This window comes from Neofelis nebulosa, chromosome X, assembly GCF_028018385.1.
Source record: "Neofelis nebulosa isolate mNeoNeb1 chromosome X, mNeoNeb1.pri, whole genome shotgun sequence".
NCBI classification, from domain to species: Eukaryota; Metazoa; Chordata; class Mammalia; order Carnivora; family Felidae; genus Neofelis; species Neofelis nebulosa.
In genome coordinates, this window is record NC_080800.1 from 13,232,520 (window position 1) to 13,251,640 (window position 19,121).

At 40.8% G+C, this 19,121-nt stretch overlaps 1 protein-coding gene and 1 pseudogene across 4 annotated transcripts in view; one reads left to right on the forward strand and one right to left on the reverse strand.

The window, feature by feature from the left end:
- Positions 1 to 19,121, reverse strand: part of CTPS2 (CTP synthase 2) — a 104,908-nt gene that overhangs the window by 79,993 nt on the left and 5,794 nt on the right. For all 4 annotated transcript variants that reach the window (XM_058714403.1, XM_058714404.1, XM_058714402.1 and 1 more), the window contains 3 exons: positions 14,620 to 14,824; positions 9,298 to 9,468; positions 7,664 to 7,764 (listed from right to left, as the gene is read on the reverse strand). In XM_058714403.1, coding sequence (XP_058570386.1) covers positions 7,664 to 7,764; positions 9,298 to 9,468; positions 14,620 to 14,785 — 438 coding nt within the window. In that variant the 5' untranslated portion in view covers positions 14,786 to 14,824. The remainder of the gene's footprint in view (positions 1 to 7,663; positions 7,765 to 9,297; positions 9,469 to 14,619; positions 14,825 to 19,121) is intronic.
- Positions 2,230 to 3,321, forward strand: LOC131503062 (heterogeneous nuclear ribonucleoprotein H-like; annotated as a pseudogene).

The following is a 19,121-nucleotide window of genomic DNA, read 5'->3' on the forward strand; positions in this document are numbered from 1 at the left end:
ACTCTGGTAATTTAAGGGCAATCTGAAAACGGAGGCAAAAAGCTTTAAACATTATCCACTTCTGCCCTCACATGGCTTACAGTGGTACTGCACAGTCTCAGCCAATTTGGAAGATCCCATGACCACTCCTCTGGCTCCCGAGTACCATCATTGTCATCAGAAACCTTCTGTATTATTACTAGAATACTCCTAAGTTCATTATTTCCCCCACACAACCAGGAAAATATCACCCATAACAATGTTTTAAGACTTATCCAAAGTTGAAATCAAAGCAACAGCAAATTTATGAGATGTGCAATGTCTGTTTTGCCTTTAAGGAAAGGATTTTCTTTTTTGAAAGAAAGAGAGAGAGAAAGAAAGAAGCCTTTTATTCCTTTAAGCCAGGCATAAATTATTTCAGGTGTATGTGGAGATAACCTGGACTAATACAAATAAAGCTTGTCAGCTCCACGGGTCTGAGAAGTAAGAGCCTCACCAAAAGGCTTTGGAGACATTTCAACAGCTTCTACACGCTTAAAACTGAAAATCAGCCTGGTGGTCTTTTTATCAAAAGCTTAAATAGTGCACAAACACAAATGTTGAGCACAACTTAAAACGAGCCCAAAAGGCTGCCTGATCTAGTGTCCATTAAGCAAATATATGAATGTCAGGGTTATATGAAGAAGGAGCTTTGCTGGGGAAAACTTGTCACAGTTTCTCTGTTTCCAAGAAATTAAAAACGAAGACGAGGATTCCTGAAGAGCAGGGCTCAGGTCATATTTGCCTTCCTATGGCTAGCAGCTAGCATTGGGACCAGTGCCCATTAAGCGCCAAATTAATGTTTTTTAAGCCAAACCAATCAATTCAAGAACAGGATAAAAATTAATAAAAAGAACAAAGGCATAAAAAAAGAACAATATGCAAGTACAGGCCTAAAATGTTTGCTTGTTGTTTGATGGGATGGAAATTTCAGTTTAGTTTGAGATGTCATCGAGAATTCTTGATTTTACTGTACAAGTGGAATCTTCAACAATTAGAGTCTAAATCTGTAGTATGCAACTTTGTAAAATGATGACAAAGAGAATCAGGTGTGCTGGCCCCAGAAGGAAACAGAAAAGCTTTCTTCAAGGATGATTCTCAAAAAACAATAGCTAAGGGGCATCTGCGTGGCTTATTCCGACTTTAGCTCAGGTCATGATCTCATGGTTTGTGAGTTTGAGCCCTGTGTTGGGCTCTGTGCTGACAGCTCAGAGCCTGGAGCCTGCTTCGGATTCTGTGTCTCCCTCTCTTTCTGCCCCTCCCCCACTCGCACTCTGTCTCTCTCTCTCAAAAATAATAAATAAACATTAAAAAAAAATTTTTTAGGGGCGCTCGAGTGGCTCAGTCTGTTGGGCGTCTGACTTCAGTTCAGGTCATGATCTCGTGGTTCGTGAGTTCAAGCCCCACGTCAGGCTCCTAGCTGACAAGAGCCTGAAGCCTGCTTCAGATTCTGTGTCTCCCTCTCTCTGACCCTCCCCACTTGCACTCCGACTCTCTCTCTCAAAAATAAATAAACATTAAAAAATTTTAAAAAAATTGTTTTTAAGCAATAGCTAAAAAACAGACAAAATGAAAAAGAAGGGTTAAGAAGGCTCTTCTCAAGGTCAAATTGGGCTTATATGTTAATGATGTTCAAAGGCAGTTCAATTACATTAAAAAAATAGATTTACCCCTTCTCCTTTTCTGTGATGATAATTTATCTTTTTAAAAAGAGCAGAGGCAAAAACATGCATACACATGACCATTTGGAAATTTTCCTGTGATTAAGGTTAATAGTCTTAAAAAAAAAAAAAAAAAGGCTATTTTTTGCCTTTCCTGTTGCTAGAACAGCACTCTCCAATAAAAATTAAAATATTTAAAATTTGGTTTTTTTATTTTTATTTTTTGAGAGAGAGAGGGTGCAAGCGAGGGATGAGGCAGAAAGAGCTAGAGAGAGAGAGAAAGAGAAGCAGGGCTCACCCGAAGAGGAGGGGCTCACGTTTTTACCTAAAGTGGGGCTCAAGTTCACCCGAAGCAGGGCTCGAGCTCACAAACCATGAATCATGACCTGAGCCGAAGTCAGAAGCTTAACCAACTGAGCCACCCAGGCGCCCAATGTTTTAACGTTTTTAGCTGCCACATTCAAAAGAGCAAACAAAAGTAAGCAGGAGAAATTAATTTTAACATTATATTTTATGTAGCCCAATATAGCCAAAATGTTATTTCATAGCTGAAAAGGCTCTAAAGAAACATAACGGAAGAATGGGGCACAGGTGTATCAAAATCTTAAAGAGCAGTCGAGCTGAAGTTAGAACTCACTATGATCCACCACAAAGGCTTGTGGCCATGCAGCAGCCAGGTCCCTACCACAGACCTGGAGCTGGCAGAGGCTATCACGGCATTGGCAGGGGAGCTGGCTGTAAACAGATGAGGTGAGGGGCTTACGGTGGACGCTTCGGAGGCTATGATGATTATAATGGCCATAATGATGGGGGCAGCTGGGTGGCTCAGTCAGTTAAGTGTCCGACTTCGGCTCAGGTCATGGTCTCGCGGTCCGTGGATTTGAACCCCACGGGTTCTGTGCTGACAGGTCAGAGCTTGGAGCCTGCTTCGGATTCTGCGTCTCCCTCTCTCTCTGTCCCTCCCCTGCTTGCGCTCTCTCTCTCTCACTCTCAAAAGTAAATAAACATAAAAAAAATTTTTTTTAAATAATGGCTATAATGATGGCTATGGATTTGGGTCAGACGGATTTGGAAGAGACCTCAATTATTGTTTTTCAGGAATGTCTGATCAGAGATAATGGAGGGGTGGCTCTACTTTCCAGAGCACAACAGGACATTGTGTACACACGCGGGGATTATCTTACACAGCTACTGAGAACATTTATGATTGTTTTTCACCACTCAACCCTGTGAGAGTACGTATTGAAGCTGGTTCTGATGGCAGAGTCGCTGGTGAAGCAGGTGTCGAGTTTGCAACTCGTGAAGATGCTGTGGCAGCTACGTCAAAAGACAAAGCAAATACGCAACACAGATATGTAGAACTCTTCTTGAATTCTACAGCGGGAGCAAGCGGTGGGGGCTTATGGTAGCCAAACGATGGGAGGCATGGGCTTGTCAAACCAGTCCAGTTATGGTGGCCTGGCCAGTCAGTGGCTGAGTGGTGGTTGTGGAGGTGGCCATGGTGGCCAGAGCAACATGAGTGGATATGACCAAGTTTTACTGGAAAATTCCAGTGATTTCCAATCAAGCATTGCATAGGCAGCCAAGCAGCAGCGAACAGCAGCTACTACCAAAGTGGAAGCTGTGCATCTCTGGGAGTGAACAAAATGGGAGGGATGTGTAGCATGTCCAGTATAAGTGATGGAGGGGGAAAGTATTGATCCTGATCACTGACTCGTGGTCAACATTTTTCTTTTTCTTTTGTTTTTAATGTTTATTTATTTTTGAGAGACAGAGAGCGTGAGCAGTGGAGGGGCAGAGGGGGGGGGGGGACAGAGGATCCGAAGCGGGCTCTTGGGCTGACAGCAGTGAGCCTGATGCAGGGCTTGAATCCACAAGCCATGAGGTCATGACCTGAGCTGAAATCAGACGCTTAGCTGACTGAGCCACCCAGGCACCCTGAGAGAGAGAGAATCTTAAGCAGGCTCCATGCTCAGCATGGAGCCCGAGGTAGGGTTCGATCCCACAACCCCAGGATCATGACCCAAGCCAAAATCAAGAGGCAAACACTCAACCAACTGACTCATCCAGGCACCCCCAAGTTATTAGGTATTTTACATTCTTCTTTTTATGCTGTCTTTGAAGCTCAGTGTGTATTTAAAACTCACAGCACATCTCAATTAGGATGGGCCACATTTCACGTGCTGAACAGCCTCATGGGGCGAGCAGCTACCATATTGGAGACAACGAGGTAACCTGCATAAACCAGAGGTGTGAGGACTTGTCCTACCTTCTTCCAGGCTTGAATGAAATCATCCTTGGGCTGAACTTTAAGATACTGAAATTGCTAAATGGCATCTTCAAGCTGACATTAATAAGTAGTTTTTTAAAAGTCAAAAGTCATGCACGTGGTTAAAAATTGTAGGGGCCTGGGGTGCATGGCTGGCTCAGTCAGTAGAGCATGCAACTCTTGATCTAGGGGTTGTGACTTCAAGCCCCATGTTGGTCAAAGAGATTACTTAAAAAAAATTGTAGGGGCCAAAGGCAGGCCACCCCAAGATGGGCCAGTCTGACATAAAGATTATTTTAAGTTAAAAGCAATCAAGACCCAGTAGATTCAGAAAAAGCTCTTTACCTACCCTACAACCCTACCTTACCAACCCTAAGTAGAACTGTGATAGAGGACCTGCTCCAGGAAGAGAGCTATCACCATAGATAACTATATCCTGATACGAACTATGGTAGACAGGGAGGAACTCAGCAAAGTCTGATCAAATTCCTCTCTGTGTCTCGCTGTTTCTGAGTGTAACAAATGTAAACATTTGTTAACCCAGCATTTTCTCTTTTCCATCTTCTTGAAGGTTACATTCCTTCCCTTTGCAGACCCAGACACCTACCCCCTTCTCCTCAGTTCAGGATGACATATATACTTCATTGTGTCGGACTCCTCTTGGAATTGCCATGTCTATGCGGATTGCCCACGTGTACGCTATTAAATTTGGTTTTCTTCTAGGGGCGCCTGGGTGGCGCAGTCGGTTAAGCGTCCGACTTCAGCCAGGTCACGATCTCGCGATATGTGAGTTCGAGCCCCGCGTCGGGCTCTGTGCTGACTGCTCAGAGCCTGGAGCCTGTTTCGGATTCTGTGTCTCCCTCTCTCTCTGCCCCTCCCCCGTTCATGCTCTGTCTCTCTCTGTCCCAAAAATAAATAAAAAACGTTGAAAAAAAAATTTTAATTTGGTTTTCTTCTGTCTCATGCCAATTTGATTCTTAGTTCAGCCACAAGGACCTCGAAGGGAACAGGAATTCTTGTGCCCCAACAAAATCAAATTGTTCGAAAGAGCATACAATAAAAAGCAGGAGTCCTGTGCCCCACCTCTTCCTCTCCCAAATCCAGATTCTCCAAGGCAAGCGCTTTAACTCCTTCGTTCACGATTTCTTCTGCTGGTTTCTTCCACATCTCTAAACACCATCTCGCTTGACTCTTTCTTAACTTGCCCATTTCAGACACCTTCTATAAAAACACAAATCGACTTCCTCCTGTGACGGATGAGGCCGAAGCTCTCTGCCGCCCCATCCCCAGGCGGCAATCTCAATCGTTACTTCTATTGGCTACTTTCCTAACCTGAGACACTTTTGCGTCTATTTTTTTTTTTTTTTTTTTTTTTTTGCCAACCACTACCAGTTATCTGCAGCTGCCTCACAATGGAAAATGAGGTTCTTATCTCCCTCTCTCCCTCCCTCCCTCTCCAGCACCCGCCACGTCTCCACCTCACAAATCCTCTTTTCAAAGCTGATGACATTTACATCCCTGCTTTGAAGCCTTCTCTGATGCATCTTGGGGATCGATTCTAAAACCTGAAAATTCATATAACAGACTGACTGCGTAAGTCTCCTTCACTGAAGAGTCACGCTATGTCCCAGTTCTCATATCAGATGCTATTCTTCCTGGAGCTTTTATCTGCCTTTCCCTTGTCTTACACTCTGCCTTTATCATTGCCTCAATCTGTTTGCAAACTATTCACTGTATTAGATATGAAATATGTTTTGGGGCGCCTGGATGGCTCAGTCAGTTACGTGTCCGACTTCGGCTCAGGTCATGATATCATAGTTTGTGGGTTTGAGCCCCACATCAGGCTCTGTGCTGACAGCTCGGAGCCTGCTTCAGATTCTGTGTCTCCTGTCCCTGTCCCTCCTCTGCTCATGCTCTGTCTCATTCTGTCTTTCAAAAATAAATAAATGTAAATTTAAAAAAATTAAAAAAAAAAAAAAGAAATACGTTTTAAGAGAAGCCAGCCTAGTTATGCAGGTATGTTCAGTTTATACAACTTCATCAAGCTATATTCCTATGATATGTGCACTTTCCTGTGTCTGTGTCTGATACTCCAATTTTAAAAAAATTCTAAAGAAAGCACCCTCTCTTTTCCTCATCAATTGTGAAGGAAGAAATAGCAAGAGAGAGAAACTTTTGCATAGCACACTTATACATTTATATGAAGTTTAACATACTTAATCATATGCTACTATGGTAGTATGATCTATGGTTAATAAATGATAGCACGGCACATTTATGTTAAGTTTATCAGCTCTGTTAACAAAATGTGAACGCCTGACATGCCAAGTGTTTTATATAATTGCACTTAATCCTCCCAACAACCCTGTTAATATCATCTGGTTTGTATTACAATATTACATAATTATCATGTTATAGATGAGTACATTGAAGCTTTGAGAAATAATTTGCCAAAAGTCACACAGGCATCTTAATAGTGGCCAGTAATTTTTGAGTACGTACTATAGATCTGACACCATTCTAACTACTAAGTGTCTTATTTAAGCCTCAAAACATTATCCCTATTTAGCAGATGAGTAAACTGAGGCACACAGAAGCACACTTGTCCAAGGTCATCCAGCTGGTAAGTGGCGCTGCTTGGCTATGAACCCAAGCCACCTGGGTCCAGATTCTTAACCACTGAGCTATATACTACTTGAAAGTCACAACAGAAATCTGAATTTGTGCAGGCGGTCCATAGGAACTAAATGGTTCATTATTCTGCTGTCCTGCCTAGCAATTGGGTCAACTGACGTTTAGATAAGGAGTACATGCATGTTCCCATTCATTGAGAGGAAGGGAGTCTACGGCCATACCACCCTGAACGCGCCCGATCTCGTCTGATCTCAGAAGCTAAGCAGGGTCGGGCCTGGTTAGTACTTGGATGGGAGAGGAAGGGAAACAGTAAACAAATAATAGGTTTCAAATACTGTGTTCTTTCTTCAAGCAGCTAATACTCACTTCTCACTTCCAGATTGCCACCACCATCAGATTTCCCTAACTCCGTCTCTTTCTACTTCCAGAGCACTTTGTAAATACAGATGACCTTTGAACAACATGGGTTTGGATGGTGTGGGTTCACTGATACATGGCTTTTTAAAATAAATACAGCAGAGTACTGTAAACACATTTTCTCTTCCTTGTGATTTTCTTAATAACATTTTCTTCTCTCTAGCTTACTTTATTATAAGAACATAGTACATAATACATATACGAAGTATGCGTTGACTGTGTATGTTATTGGTAAGGCTTCTGGTCAACAGTAGACTGTTAGTGGTTAAGTTTGGGGGAAGTCAAAGTTACACATGGATATACAGGGATATTTTCAACTGGGGGTGAGGGGAGAAGTCAGCGACCTTAATCCCCAAGTTGTTCAAGAGTCGACGGTACTCAAAGAGCACTCACCAGAATGCATCATGCAACTGATTTCTCTCCACATGCAGGTGGCTGCGCACCGATCCCAAGAGTACTCACCGTGTTCAGTGCTCATCTTGCCCACTGATCTGGGACCACCAGGGCAGGGACCATCCATGTCATTCCCTGCTGTAATCCCACCTCCTAGCACAGTGTCTAGCACATGGGAGGCCGTCTATACATATGTGCTGAATGAATGAAGGCTAGATGCTTAAAAACCCAGCAGGATATAAGTTTACAAAACAAAAATTTCTATGCTTGCCTCAATAACGCATATTTGGGGCTCTTCCTTATGACCATCCACAGGCACCATAGCTTGATTCATAACCCACTCCTGGACAGCATCAGTAATGTGAGGGACAACTGTAGAAAGAAGGAATAATTAGCACAAAAGCTTATTTCATGGTTATCAAGGAGAAAGGAACGTATTTGTGTCTTTAGACCTCCCAAATAACCTGAAAGCCACTTGGCAAATGAGACAAATTACATTTCTCATGTTATTATCCATCTCACTGAAATGAATATTATAGGCACAATATAGATTTAATCACTTAAATGTATGTCATTTCTATTGAAACTGACCGACCACGGAGAACAAGAAACAGAAAAGAGAAATGCCGTGTTTGATTCAACTAGAAACATCCATAATGTCAACTAAAACCTGCAGGGAGGGCTGTCAAGGGTACTGTATGCTGGACCCCACGGGGAAGAAAGACACACAGTGGTCCGGCCCCACAGCCCACCAGCCAGTGGGGACGGGTCTGCTCAGGGTGTAGATGAGACCTTCATGTTGACCAGGGGCCTGTGGCTGCTCACGTCAGGTGAAGAGGCCAAAAGGTGATGGCCCAGCAAGGATTTGAGGCCCAGAGGTCCCTTAGGTGGTGAGCAGGCCTGCAGCTAGTGATCTCTGCTGAAGAGACAGAAAGGCGACATCCTCTCGGGTACAGCCAACTAACTTAATGGGCTACACGAAGCAGGAACGTCGCCCTCTGGGAAGCTGAGGCAAGGAAGGATCTGCTGCCTGCTCTACCTCACACCTGCTGCTCCCTCGAGGTGGCAGGAAGTCGTCACCAACCGGTACATCTGGAACAACCCACATACGTGCAGCAACGCTCCCTCCCATGGGTCCTCCCAAGATCTACACTCAGGGGGAAAACTTAGAAACCACAAGCGTAGCTGACACCTAAGCCACACCATCCAGTTTCAGTAATAACACGGCTGATCTTTTGATGTCCATCCATCCAACCCCCATGTCTACTTCTCAGCTGGTTCCAAAGCGTAAGTGATTTAAAGGAGATGGGGAACTATCACCTTTACCATGTGGGAACGTATGAGTACTAGAGTTGGTGGGGATGGGAGGGAGAGAAGGGAGGACAGGGTGTCTCTCTTAAGACAAAAGAGAATCCTACCACTCAGGAAAAGGCTTGGTGAAAAAAGGGTCAGACCATACTACCAGCCACTCCAACCAGCCATTGAACTCCAGTTCAATCCCCCAGTGCATCCCCAACGCTGTCCTTCAAAGTGGAGTAAGTATGATCCATGCAAAGATACAAGAACAAAGGAGACAGACAAAATAAAAACAAACCAAAAAAATCTGCATCTCAATCAGGTAAAAGTGATGAATATGGTTCTCCATGGATTTTATACATAAAAGCTAAAGACAGATATATGGACTAGGAAAAACAATGACACTAGTAATAAACAAAAAGACTGATGAAAATACAATCAAGAACATGGAGGGTGAAGTAGACACCTCTGAATAAAACAAAGAGGAAAAGAAAGCAGAGATATGAAAAGGATTGGAACTTGTAGAGTTCGGGGACCTTCTCATCTTCACATCTATTTTGAGCAGGTGCTCAGCACACAGGTCTCGCTAACCTTTATGGAAAAGAATACCTTGTACTGTTTTCCCCAGGTAATCACCACGCCTCTCTTTATTGATCACATGCTGATATATCTTCCCAGTGGTGATGTTGTTGTCTCTATAAAGGTTAATATCCAAGAACCGTTCATAATTTCCAAGGTCTAAATCAACTTCTCCACCATCATTTAAGACAAATACCTCACCTAAGATAAAAAAAAAAAAAAAAGGCAATGTAAATATTACAAATTTGCTTTCGGGGCGGCGGGCTGGCTCAGTTGGTGGAACGTGCGACTCTTGATCTCAGGGTGGTGAGTTCGAGCCCCACATTAGGTAAATAGCAATTTACTTCAAAGCATGAGTGTCCTGGATTCTGGAATTGGCACAAGAACGTTTTAATTCCCATCTCAGGAATCTTAAGCCACAATTAAACAGACAATACATGGAAAGCAGGGCCCCAGCAGGCCAACAGGGCAACTTAGTTAAAGTGAGGCAAAAAAGCCAGTGTGTGCAACCAGCCACCTGCACAACGGCACCTGAAAAAGGACAGAGATAAAGACTTAATCACACAAGGATGATTGTGCTAACTATTGGGCATGTCTCCAGGTCTCCGCTGTTGCTTGAGGGCACTGATTGGGAGTCCAGTGTTCAAAAACCACCTTGTAAGAATTGAACCTCTCTCTGATCAAGGAAATTGTATCATTTACTCCGATTTCAAGATGTTCACACCAAAAAAAGAAGGTTGGTTAGCTTATAAACAGAAACCGAAACCTTTTTTTTTTTAAGTTTATTTAATTTGAGAGAGAGATAGTGCACAAGCAGAGGAATAGCAGAGAGAGAAAAAGAATCCCAAGCAGGCTCTGCACTGCAGAGCCGTATGCGGGGCTTGAACTCACGAACTGTGAGCTCATGACCTGAGCCGAAGTCAAGAGTCGGATGCTTAACCGACTGAGCCACCCAGGCACTCCTCAGAAACCTTTTATACCTTCATTCATGTCTACCTTAGAAAGTACCTACGTGAGGTCAGGAAGATCTCTAACTTAAAGAACAAAAGACCAAACTAATGAAATAGCACTATTTTCACATTCCCCAGATTTCATTTCCACTCCAAATTCCACTGTCTCGTGTTAATGAGGAATCACCAATCTATAGGAGTCTTTTTACTTTGATCATCTTAACTTCTGACACATAAGGGAAGATCTCTGAAATCTCTTTAGTTGATTCAGGCCAAACCCAGTTGAATTTTTAAAGTCCTGAAATTTTAAATTCCTAAAAAGTTAAAAGTACATACGCATTATATTCCTAGGAGAGAAAGAGAAAACGTGAATGACAAGTCTTTAAAACAGGTTCTGGGGAGCCTGGGTGGCTCAGTTGGTTGAGCATCCAACTCCGGCTCAGGTCATGATCTCACAGTTGGTGAGTTCAAGCCCTGAGTCTGGCTCTGTGCTGACAGCTCAGAGCCTGGGAGCCTGCTTCAGATTCTGTGTCTGCCTCTCTTTCTGCCTCTCCCCAGCTTGTGCTCTGTCTGTGTCTCTCTCAAAAATAAATAAACATTAAAAAATAATAATTTAAAAATAAACAAAACAGGTTCTTAGATTTAGTGTAGTTATAATAAAAATTCCAACATAATTTTTCAACTTGAGGGTGACCCTAAAGTTAATTTGCTAGAAAAACAGGTGATTACCAAAACAAAGCACACAAAAAATAATAAAAAGCCCTTGTAATGAATAACAGCGAGTAAAGGAAGATCGAAATACATATGCATACCTATATTCCAATATATATAAAGATGGAATAAGATAACATCCACAAATGTACAGAATCAAAATATCCAAAAGATCCCTACTACATAAAAGAATTTAATATAGGACCTGAAAATAATAATAATAAAAAACCTAAGAGCAGCATCACAAAATCAAAGTAAATAAACCACTCAGAAATAAACTTCAAAGAAACATAGGGTCTATATTTAGGAAACTTAAAAACCTTACTTCAGAGACAAATAAAGAAGGCATAAAAATAAGGAAAGCTGCTTCTAAAGGTCCTGAATGGGTCAGTCAATATTTTCGGTGTTCAATTCTTCCCCAAATTAATGCATAAATTTAAAGAACTTTTTGTCAAAAACTCCGACGCAACTTCTTGTAAAGTTGAACACAATGGTTCCTAAGTTAATTCTGTACACAACAAACATTTTGGAGTTCAGAAAAAAAAAAAAACAAAGGAAGAAGAAAGGAATATGGAGAGCTCTGACCTACTTGATAATAAAAAGCTGCAGCTATTAAAATGATAGGCAGGAATAAACACAGAAATCCGGAACAGAACAGAGGACAAAGATAGACCTAAGTAGAGACAAAAATGTAGTATATAATAAAAGGTGGCATTTCCAGGCAGCACAAAAAGGATGAAATCTTTGAGAAATGCCATTAGGAATAGTTGGCTAATCAAAACAAAAAAAAAAAGAAAAAGAAAAAAGAAAAAAAATTATGTTACATCTTCATACATTCCAGATGTGTTATCAATGTTAAAGCAAAAGGAAATGAAACTATAAATATAGATCCATAAGAAAATATAGATGAGTATTTAAATATTCCTGTGGCAGAGAAGCCTAAAGTGACATCAAAGGCAGAAACCATAAAGGAAACAGTTGATATATTTAATCACATAAATGGCAAGTTGAAATTCATCAGTGACAAACAGAGGTAATGTTAAAGCAAATTTCAAATAGAGTAAAACCATATATATATGGTTTATATATATATATATATATATATATATATATATATATATGTTAATACACTTTACATAAAGTATTCTTGAAAATCATTTTAAAAAATCCAAAGGAAAATTGGCATAGCACATGGCATTAGCCAATTTTGCTGCACACCAAACAACCCTAAAATTTTAGTGACTTACAAAATGCTTATTGATTTCTCCCTTGAGTTACATGGGGGCTGTGGGGCAGTTGTGTGTCTACTCCATCTCATTCCAAGACCCAGACCTACACGGGGCAGGCAGTTCTCAGGGAGGAGAGCAGAAGCACCAAAGAGACAGAGCCAGATTATGCCACGGTACCGAAAATTTCTGCTTCAACAAGGCAGATGTCACATTCACTAATGTCTCCTAGGGAAAAACTAATCACGTGGCCAAATAAGGTGACCAATCTCTCAGGTTTACCCAGGACTAATAGGGTTCCCAGGGTTTGGACTTTCAGTTTCAAAACCACGAAAATTCCAAACAGACCTGGACGATTGAACCACTGTACATGACCAAAGTCCAAAGTCAATGGGACAAGGAAATTTACTCCACAGAAGGAAGTTGTGTAATGGTTTCAAACAAAAATATAATCTATCATTGACTTCAATAAGTCATTCCACAGACAAAATGAAAATCAAAGAAATCCAAATTAGAACAATGAGATACTTTTTGTTTTGTTTTGTGTTTTGGTTTTCTCTCTGGTTAGTAAGGTTTAAAAAGAATAATATTCAGCAGGGATATAAAAATACAGGTCTTCTTATGCAGTTGATGTGTATATAAATTGGTGCAGATACACAGCCTTTATCAGAAAATTCTTGGAAACAAGATGGAAGTTGAAATTTGAAGTTTTTCAGATTATGGAAAGGTACTATAGAAAACACTCTATATATTAGAAAACACTTCAAATGCAAACACATTCCAAGTGAAATAAAGAATCAAACACATTCCAGGGGCACCTGGATGGCTCAGCCAGTTAAGCATCTGACTCTTGATTTCAGGTCAGGTCATGATCTTACAGTTCATGAGTTCAAGCCCTGCATCAGGCTTTGTGCTAACAGCGTGGAACCTGCTTGTGATTCATTCTCTCTCTCTCTCTCTCTCTCTCTCTCTCAAAATAAATAAATAAACCTTATTTTTTTAAAAAAAGAATCAAAACATATTCCAAGTAGAATAAAGACTAGAAATAGCCACACCTTTATGAAGATTTTTCAATTTTCAAAACTTTTGAAAAAAGACTATAAATAACCACAAACTTATGAAGAATTCTAAGTTTTCAGAACTTTTTTGATTTTAGAGTTATAGATAAGGGATCATGAGCCTAAAAACCTTTGGTAATATACATCATACGCCAAAAGCCTGAAAAGCATATGTGACATCAAAAATTCTGCACACAGGCATTTATGTTTAAAAAAATAAGACTTCAAGATTTCCATCACAGTGTTATTTATAATATCGATACACTGGAAATTATTTCCTATTATTGTACAGATTGTGTGCAGCCTTTAAGAGTATAAAATATATATAAATGTCCACATTACATTGTTGTAAAAATTAGATTAAAAACTAGTGTGACTATAAGATCCAATTCATTTAAAGTTCAAAAAAAAAGCAAAAGTAATGTCTGGAGTTAATCTTTACGATGTGTCAAAAAGTTTAGAGAACATTACGGAAGCATTTTCCTAATTGTTGAAAAATAACTCTGTTAATGCTCATCCCTACTAGTAGGTTACGCAGCACACAGTGTATTATGTAATACGTAATAAAAATATGATGAAAAAGTAAAAAAAGAATAAAGCTAAAAAGAATAAGCAAAAGTAATCTATGGTGTTAGAAGACAGGATAGCAGTCACCTTGGTGGTTTCTGGTGGGGAAAGATGGAAGGAGCAAATAGGGGTTTCTGTTTCTTGATCTGGGGGCCAGCTACACAGTATGTTCATCTTATCAAGTGGTACACTTACAATCTATGCACTTTCCTGCTTGCATGTAAAAAGTTTAAAAAGAAAGTATCTAGAGGCTCCTGGGTGGCTCAGTCGGTTAAGCAGCCGACTTTGGCCCAGGTCATGATCTCCCAGTTTGCGAGTTTGAGCCCCACATAGGGCTCTCTGCTGTCAGCACAGAGCCCGCTTTGGATCCCCTGTCGCCCTCTCTGCCCCTCCCCTGCTCGTGTGCGCTATCTCCCAAAAATAAATAAATAGTAAAAAAAAAATAAAGTATGTAAGTGCTAATATCTTTTAAAAAGTAATTGGCATATATACTCAAATGTCAACATTACTAATAGTTGCCCCAAGTGGTGGGAAATGGATGATTTTTATTTTCTTCATGACAGTCTATATTGTCAATATAACTGTCAATATGATCTATATTGTCTGACTTCTCTTAACAATGAAATGTTAAGAGAAGTATATTACCTTTATTGTAAAATAAAAAACATAATTTGTACTGCAAAAGGTACAATCAAAATGGTATCCTCATACACATGTTCATAATGTATGATCCAGCAACTCTACTTCTGGAACTCTATCCTAAAGAAATTACCCAAAATACAAGAAAGAACTGCAATTTAACCCCATGCTTTATAAGACGGGGAAATTATTCTCTCATACCGTGCTCATAAGGTGAAAAAGTGCCTGCATCGATGTTAATATAAGGGTCAATTTTGATGGCAGTGACTCGGAGTCCACATGATTTGAGAATCGTTCCAATGCTGCTCGCGATGATCCCTTTACCAATGCCTGAGATGACCCCTCCAGTGACCAGAATGTACTTCATTGGGAGATGAGTGGCTAGGTGCCAGCACCCAGATATAATCTGAAAGATAATAAAATTAAGGGTCAGGGAAGAGAAACATATTCTCAAACCAGTGAAGCAGGAGGGGGTTAAACCAGAATTTCAAAAGCAGACAGCATTTTTCCATATAAAGTAAATTTTTGAAACAAAATCTTATTTTCTAGGTTTTCCATTTTCGTCGATATGCAGGAAGCTGTGGAAACTTTCTGCAAGCAAAGTGGCTGGCTCCATTGCCCCGATTTTCCATTTACCCCAACTCTGTCACGTGAAAAACTCTTGCTTTTCATCACGAGAAACCAAATTTTCATGGAATTCAGAGGCATGGTAAAATTTTTGCTTAATGTTTATTTATTTTTCAGAGAGAGAGAGAGACACGGAGTGGGAGGGGGAGGGGAAAGCAAAGAGAGGGAGACACAGAATCCAAAGCAGGTTCCAGGCCTTGAGCTGTCAGCACACAGCCTGACGCAGGGCTCAAGCTCATGAACCACGAGATCATGACCTGAGCCGAAGTCGGACAATTAACCAACTGAGCCACCCACCTGCCCCAGAAGAGACAAGGACCTATAATCAAACTGATCTGTACTGATTGTATCTGGGCAAGTTGCTAATCCCCTCTGTGCCTGTTTCTTTATCTGTGAAATAGGATAAAAGATACCAGTCCCAGGGCGCCCGAGTGGCTCAGTCAGTTAAGCATCCAATTCTTGGCTTCAGCTCAAGTCATGATCTCACGTTTTCGTGAGATCGAGCCCCACATCAGGCTCTGCACTGACAGCATGGAGGCTGCTTGGGATGCTCTCTCCCTCTCTCTCCACTCCTCCCACCCCCACAAATAAATAAATAAACTTAAAAAAAAATAGCAGTTCCTTGGAGCATTATTCAGCACTAAAAAGGAATGAACTATCATGCCATGAAAACACATGGGGGAAACTGCCATGCATATTACCAAGCGAAAGAAGCCAATCTGAAAACGTTACATTCATCCTGTATGATTCCAACTATTTGACATTCTGGAAAGGGCAAAACTATGGAGACAATAAAAATATCAGTGGTTGCCAGAGTTTAGGGGGAGGGAAGGATGAATAAGCAGAGCACAGAGGATCTTTAGGGCAGTGAAACTGTTCTGTGTGATATTCTAATGGTGGATACACATCATTATGGATTTGTCCAAACCCACAGAATGTAAAACACCAAAAGCAAACGCCAATGTAGTCTAATGGACTTTGGATGATAATAATGTATCAATGTAGGTTCATCAGTTGTAACAAATGAACCACTCTGGTTCCAGATGTTGACAGTGGGGAAGGCTATGCCTGTGGGGGCAGGGGATATATGAGAACTCAGTGCTTACCGCTCAGTTTTGCTATGAACCTAAAATTGCTCAAAAACACAAAGTCTGTTTTCTTAAAAAAATCAATAAGCCAACATTTTAAAAAATCTCATAGGTGGTTGTGAGGATTGAATGAGCTATAGATTAGAGGTCAGCTGATGCCCATTCTGATTTTGTAATTTACTTTCAAAACAAACTATCATGATTTGAAGGTGTATAAGGTTATACCTCACTTCAGAGCTCTGAGTTCAATTTAAACTAGTCGACCATGGTCAAGGCAAGTAAACTGAAGCCATCCAAAATACATATGAAGCCATACAAAATACACTGAGCCCAGGTGGCTCAGTCGGTTAAGCATCTGACTCTTGATTTTGGCCCAGGTCATGATCTCACGGTTCATGAGTTGGAGCCCTGCATCAGAGTCTGTGCTGATGGTGTGGAGCCTGCTTGGGATTCTCTCTCTCCCTCCCCCACTTCTCCTTCCCTGCCCCAAATAAATAAATAAACTTTAAAAAAGTATACAGATATAGATATATAGATATACACATACATATAAGTATATACTTTTATACACATATGTCCCATCCCAAATGGCTTCCCTAAGTCCCTGGACCTACCTTTGTCTACACACTACAGGTGATCACATCCAGTGCCATTGTTCCCCTTCCCTAGCCAGCTGGCATTCCATTGACTGCAGCTAAATTTAGCATAAAAGATTCACAATCAGTCCAAACCCAGAACGGTCCTCCTGTGGATCCACAATACATCTGAATATTCGCCTCTTTCCACTCCCACTGGCCCAGGTGGTCATTATAGGGGTAATTTCTTCACAGCTCTCCCTTACCCACTCCTCTGTTGATTTCTTCTGTTTTGATAAGTGCCCCTCCTCTAGAGTCAGACAGCCCGGGTTCAAATGTTCACTCTGTTATTTACAACTCTGACCCTGGGCAACTTTTTCAGCTTTTCTAAACCTTGAATTTCCCTACCTGTGCAGTCCACAGACATAATAATAGTGCCCGCGGTATACGGGCATGTGGGCATTTACAAAGAGAGTGCCCAAGTGCTCAATGAAAGTTAGCCGTTAGCATTTTTCACAGCACTCTGCTCACCATTCAATCAGCTCACAAGTGTTTATTAAATGTCTATTATGCTTGACATGCTCCCAGGTCCTGGGGCTATGGGGATGAACAAAAAGGCAAGACCCCTGCCCTCTTGGACTTCACCTTTCCTATGGGATTAAGGGGCAAATTGAAGCCAGCGTGCGTTTTGTCAGTTGAGAGGAAAGAATGAATACTAGAGGTCATATCGCCCCGAGCCGCAGCTGGACTAGGAATAGCAATCCAAGGAACCCATAGGATTGCAACTCCATTCGCTTACAAGTAAAGACGTAATTACCAGGTGTACCTAATGAAATCTCCAACATAAACACAAAGTCAGAGGAAGGAGCACCCGAGCACCTGTTAGCATGATCTCATGGCATCCACCTTAAAACTAGTCGACCCTGCCCCAAATCTTGCCCTTAAAATCCCTCACTTGCAAACCATTAGGGAGTTAGGAACTTTAGAGGATTAGCTCCCTGTTCTCCTAGGTAGCATCACACCAATAAATAGCCTATCTTCCTTTACTGCAAAAAGCTCAGTGTCAGTTTTTATTGGCTTGCTGCGCATGGGTTGAACAAAGTTTCATTTGGTTCCGGTACAAAATGAGCACTGCTGTAACTGTAACTTATACTTGCACTGTGACACTATTAAAATGACTTCCTGGGGTCCCTCTGTAGTTCAGGGCTCAGGTCATGAACTGGTGGTTCCTGGGTTCCAGCCCCGTGTCGGGCTCTGTGCTGACAGCTTGGAGCCTGCTTCAGACTCTGTGTCTCCCTCTCTGTCTGCCCCTCCCCCGCTTGCGCTCTGTCTCTCTCAAAACTTAATAAACATTAAAATATTTTTAAATAAAAATAAAAATAAATGACTTCCTATTTGTGAAAGTTAGCAAAATCAAAAAATGCCATTGAAAACAAGAGTGCATTCATGTGAAGTCTCATTATGTGGTTGTCAAAAAGCCTAAGAATTTTTCATAAAAAATTCCCTTATATACAAGGATATAAAATCGAATACATGATCTCAATTATATTTTTTAATGAAAACTTATCAAAAGTACCTCAAAAAGCTAAATTTTAATACTTAGGTGGTTGGGCTGTAGGCAATTACTACTTTTTTATATTCTCAAAGGCACAAGATAACCTTTTTTAAGCACATCAGATATTTTACAATGTTCTTCTTGAAAATGTAACTTAATATCGAAGAGACACCTACTCCTTTCGACTTGTAAGCAAGGCAGTAAGTTTCAAGCAAAGTTTTAAAACTGTAAGAAAAATCAGGCTCTTTAGGCTACTTCCCTGAATCTATATGTTCTTCCCCATTTGAAGACTAAAGTTTTCATTTACTCTTTTTTTTTTTTTAATATGCAGTGAACGGAACTGTTTGTAAAACAGTTTGTAAAACAGGAGTGTGTAGAGCTGCTCTGTCTGCTGTCCAATAAAAACATTACAGGAACCACCGGTGTAACTTTAAATTTAGTAGTAGTAGCCGATTTAAAAAGTAAAAGAAATAGATGAAGTTAATTTAACAATATCTTACTTAACCCAATGTATCCAAAATAGTATCATTTTAACATATAATCAATATCAGAATTCATTAGTGAGGTATTTTACAACCCTTTTTTTTTTTTGTACTAGTCTTCAAAATTTGGTACTTCGAGCACATCTCAATTCAGACTCGCCATATTTCCAACGCTCAAGAGCCACACGTGGCCAGTGGCTGCCACACTGGACAGCTGCGGGCCTTGAGCAATTAAAAATGTCAGAAGCACCAAGACACACCTTCTCAGTGACAGCCATTTAAAACGTATTAGTCACAAACAGAGTACTTCCTGAATGATCCCATTTTATTAAGTTCTAAAGCAGGCAAAACTAAGCTATTATAGAAATCAGGCAGG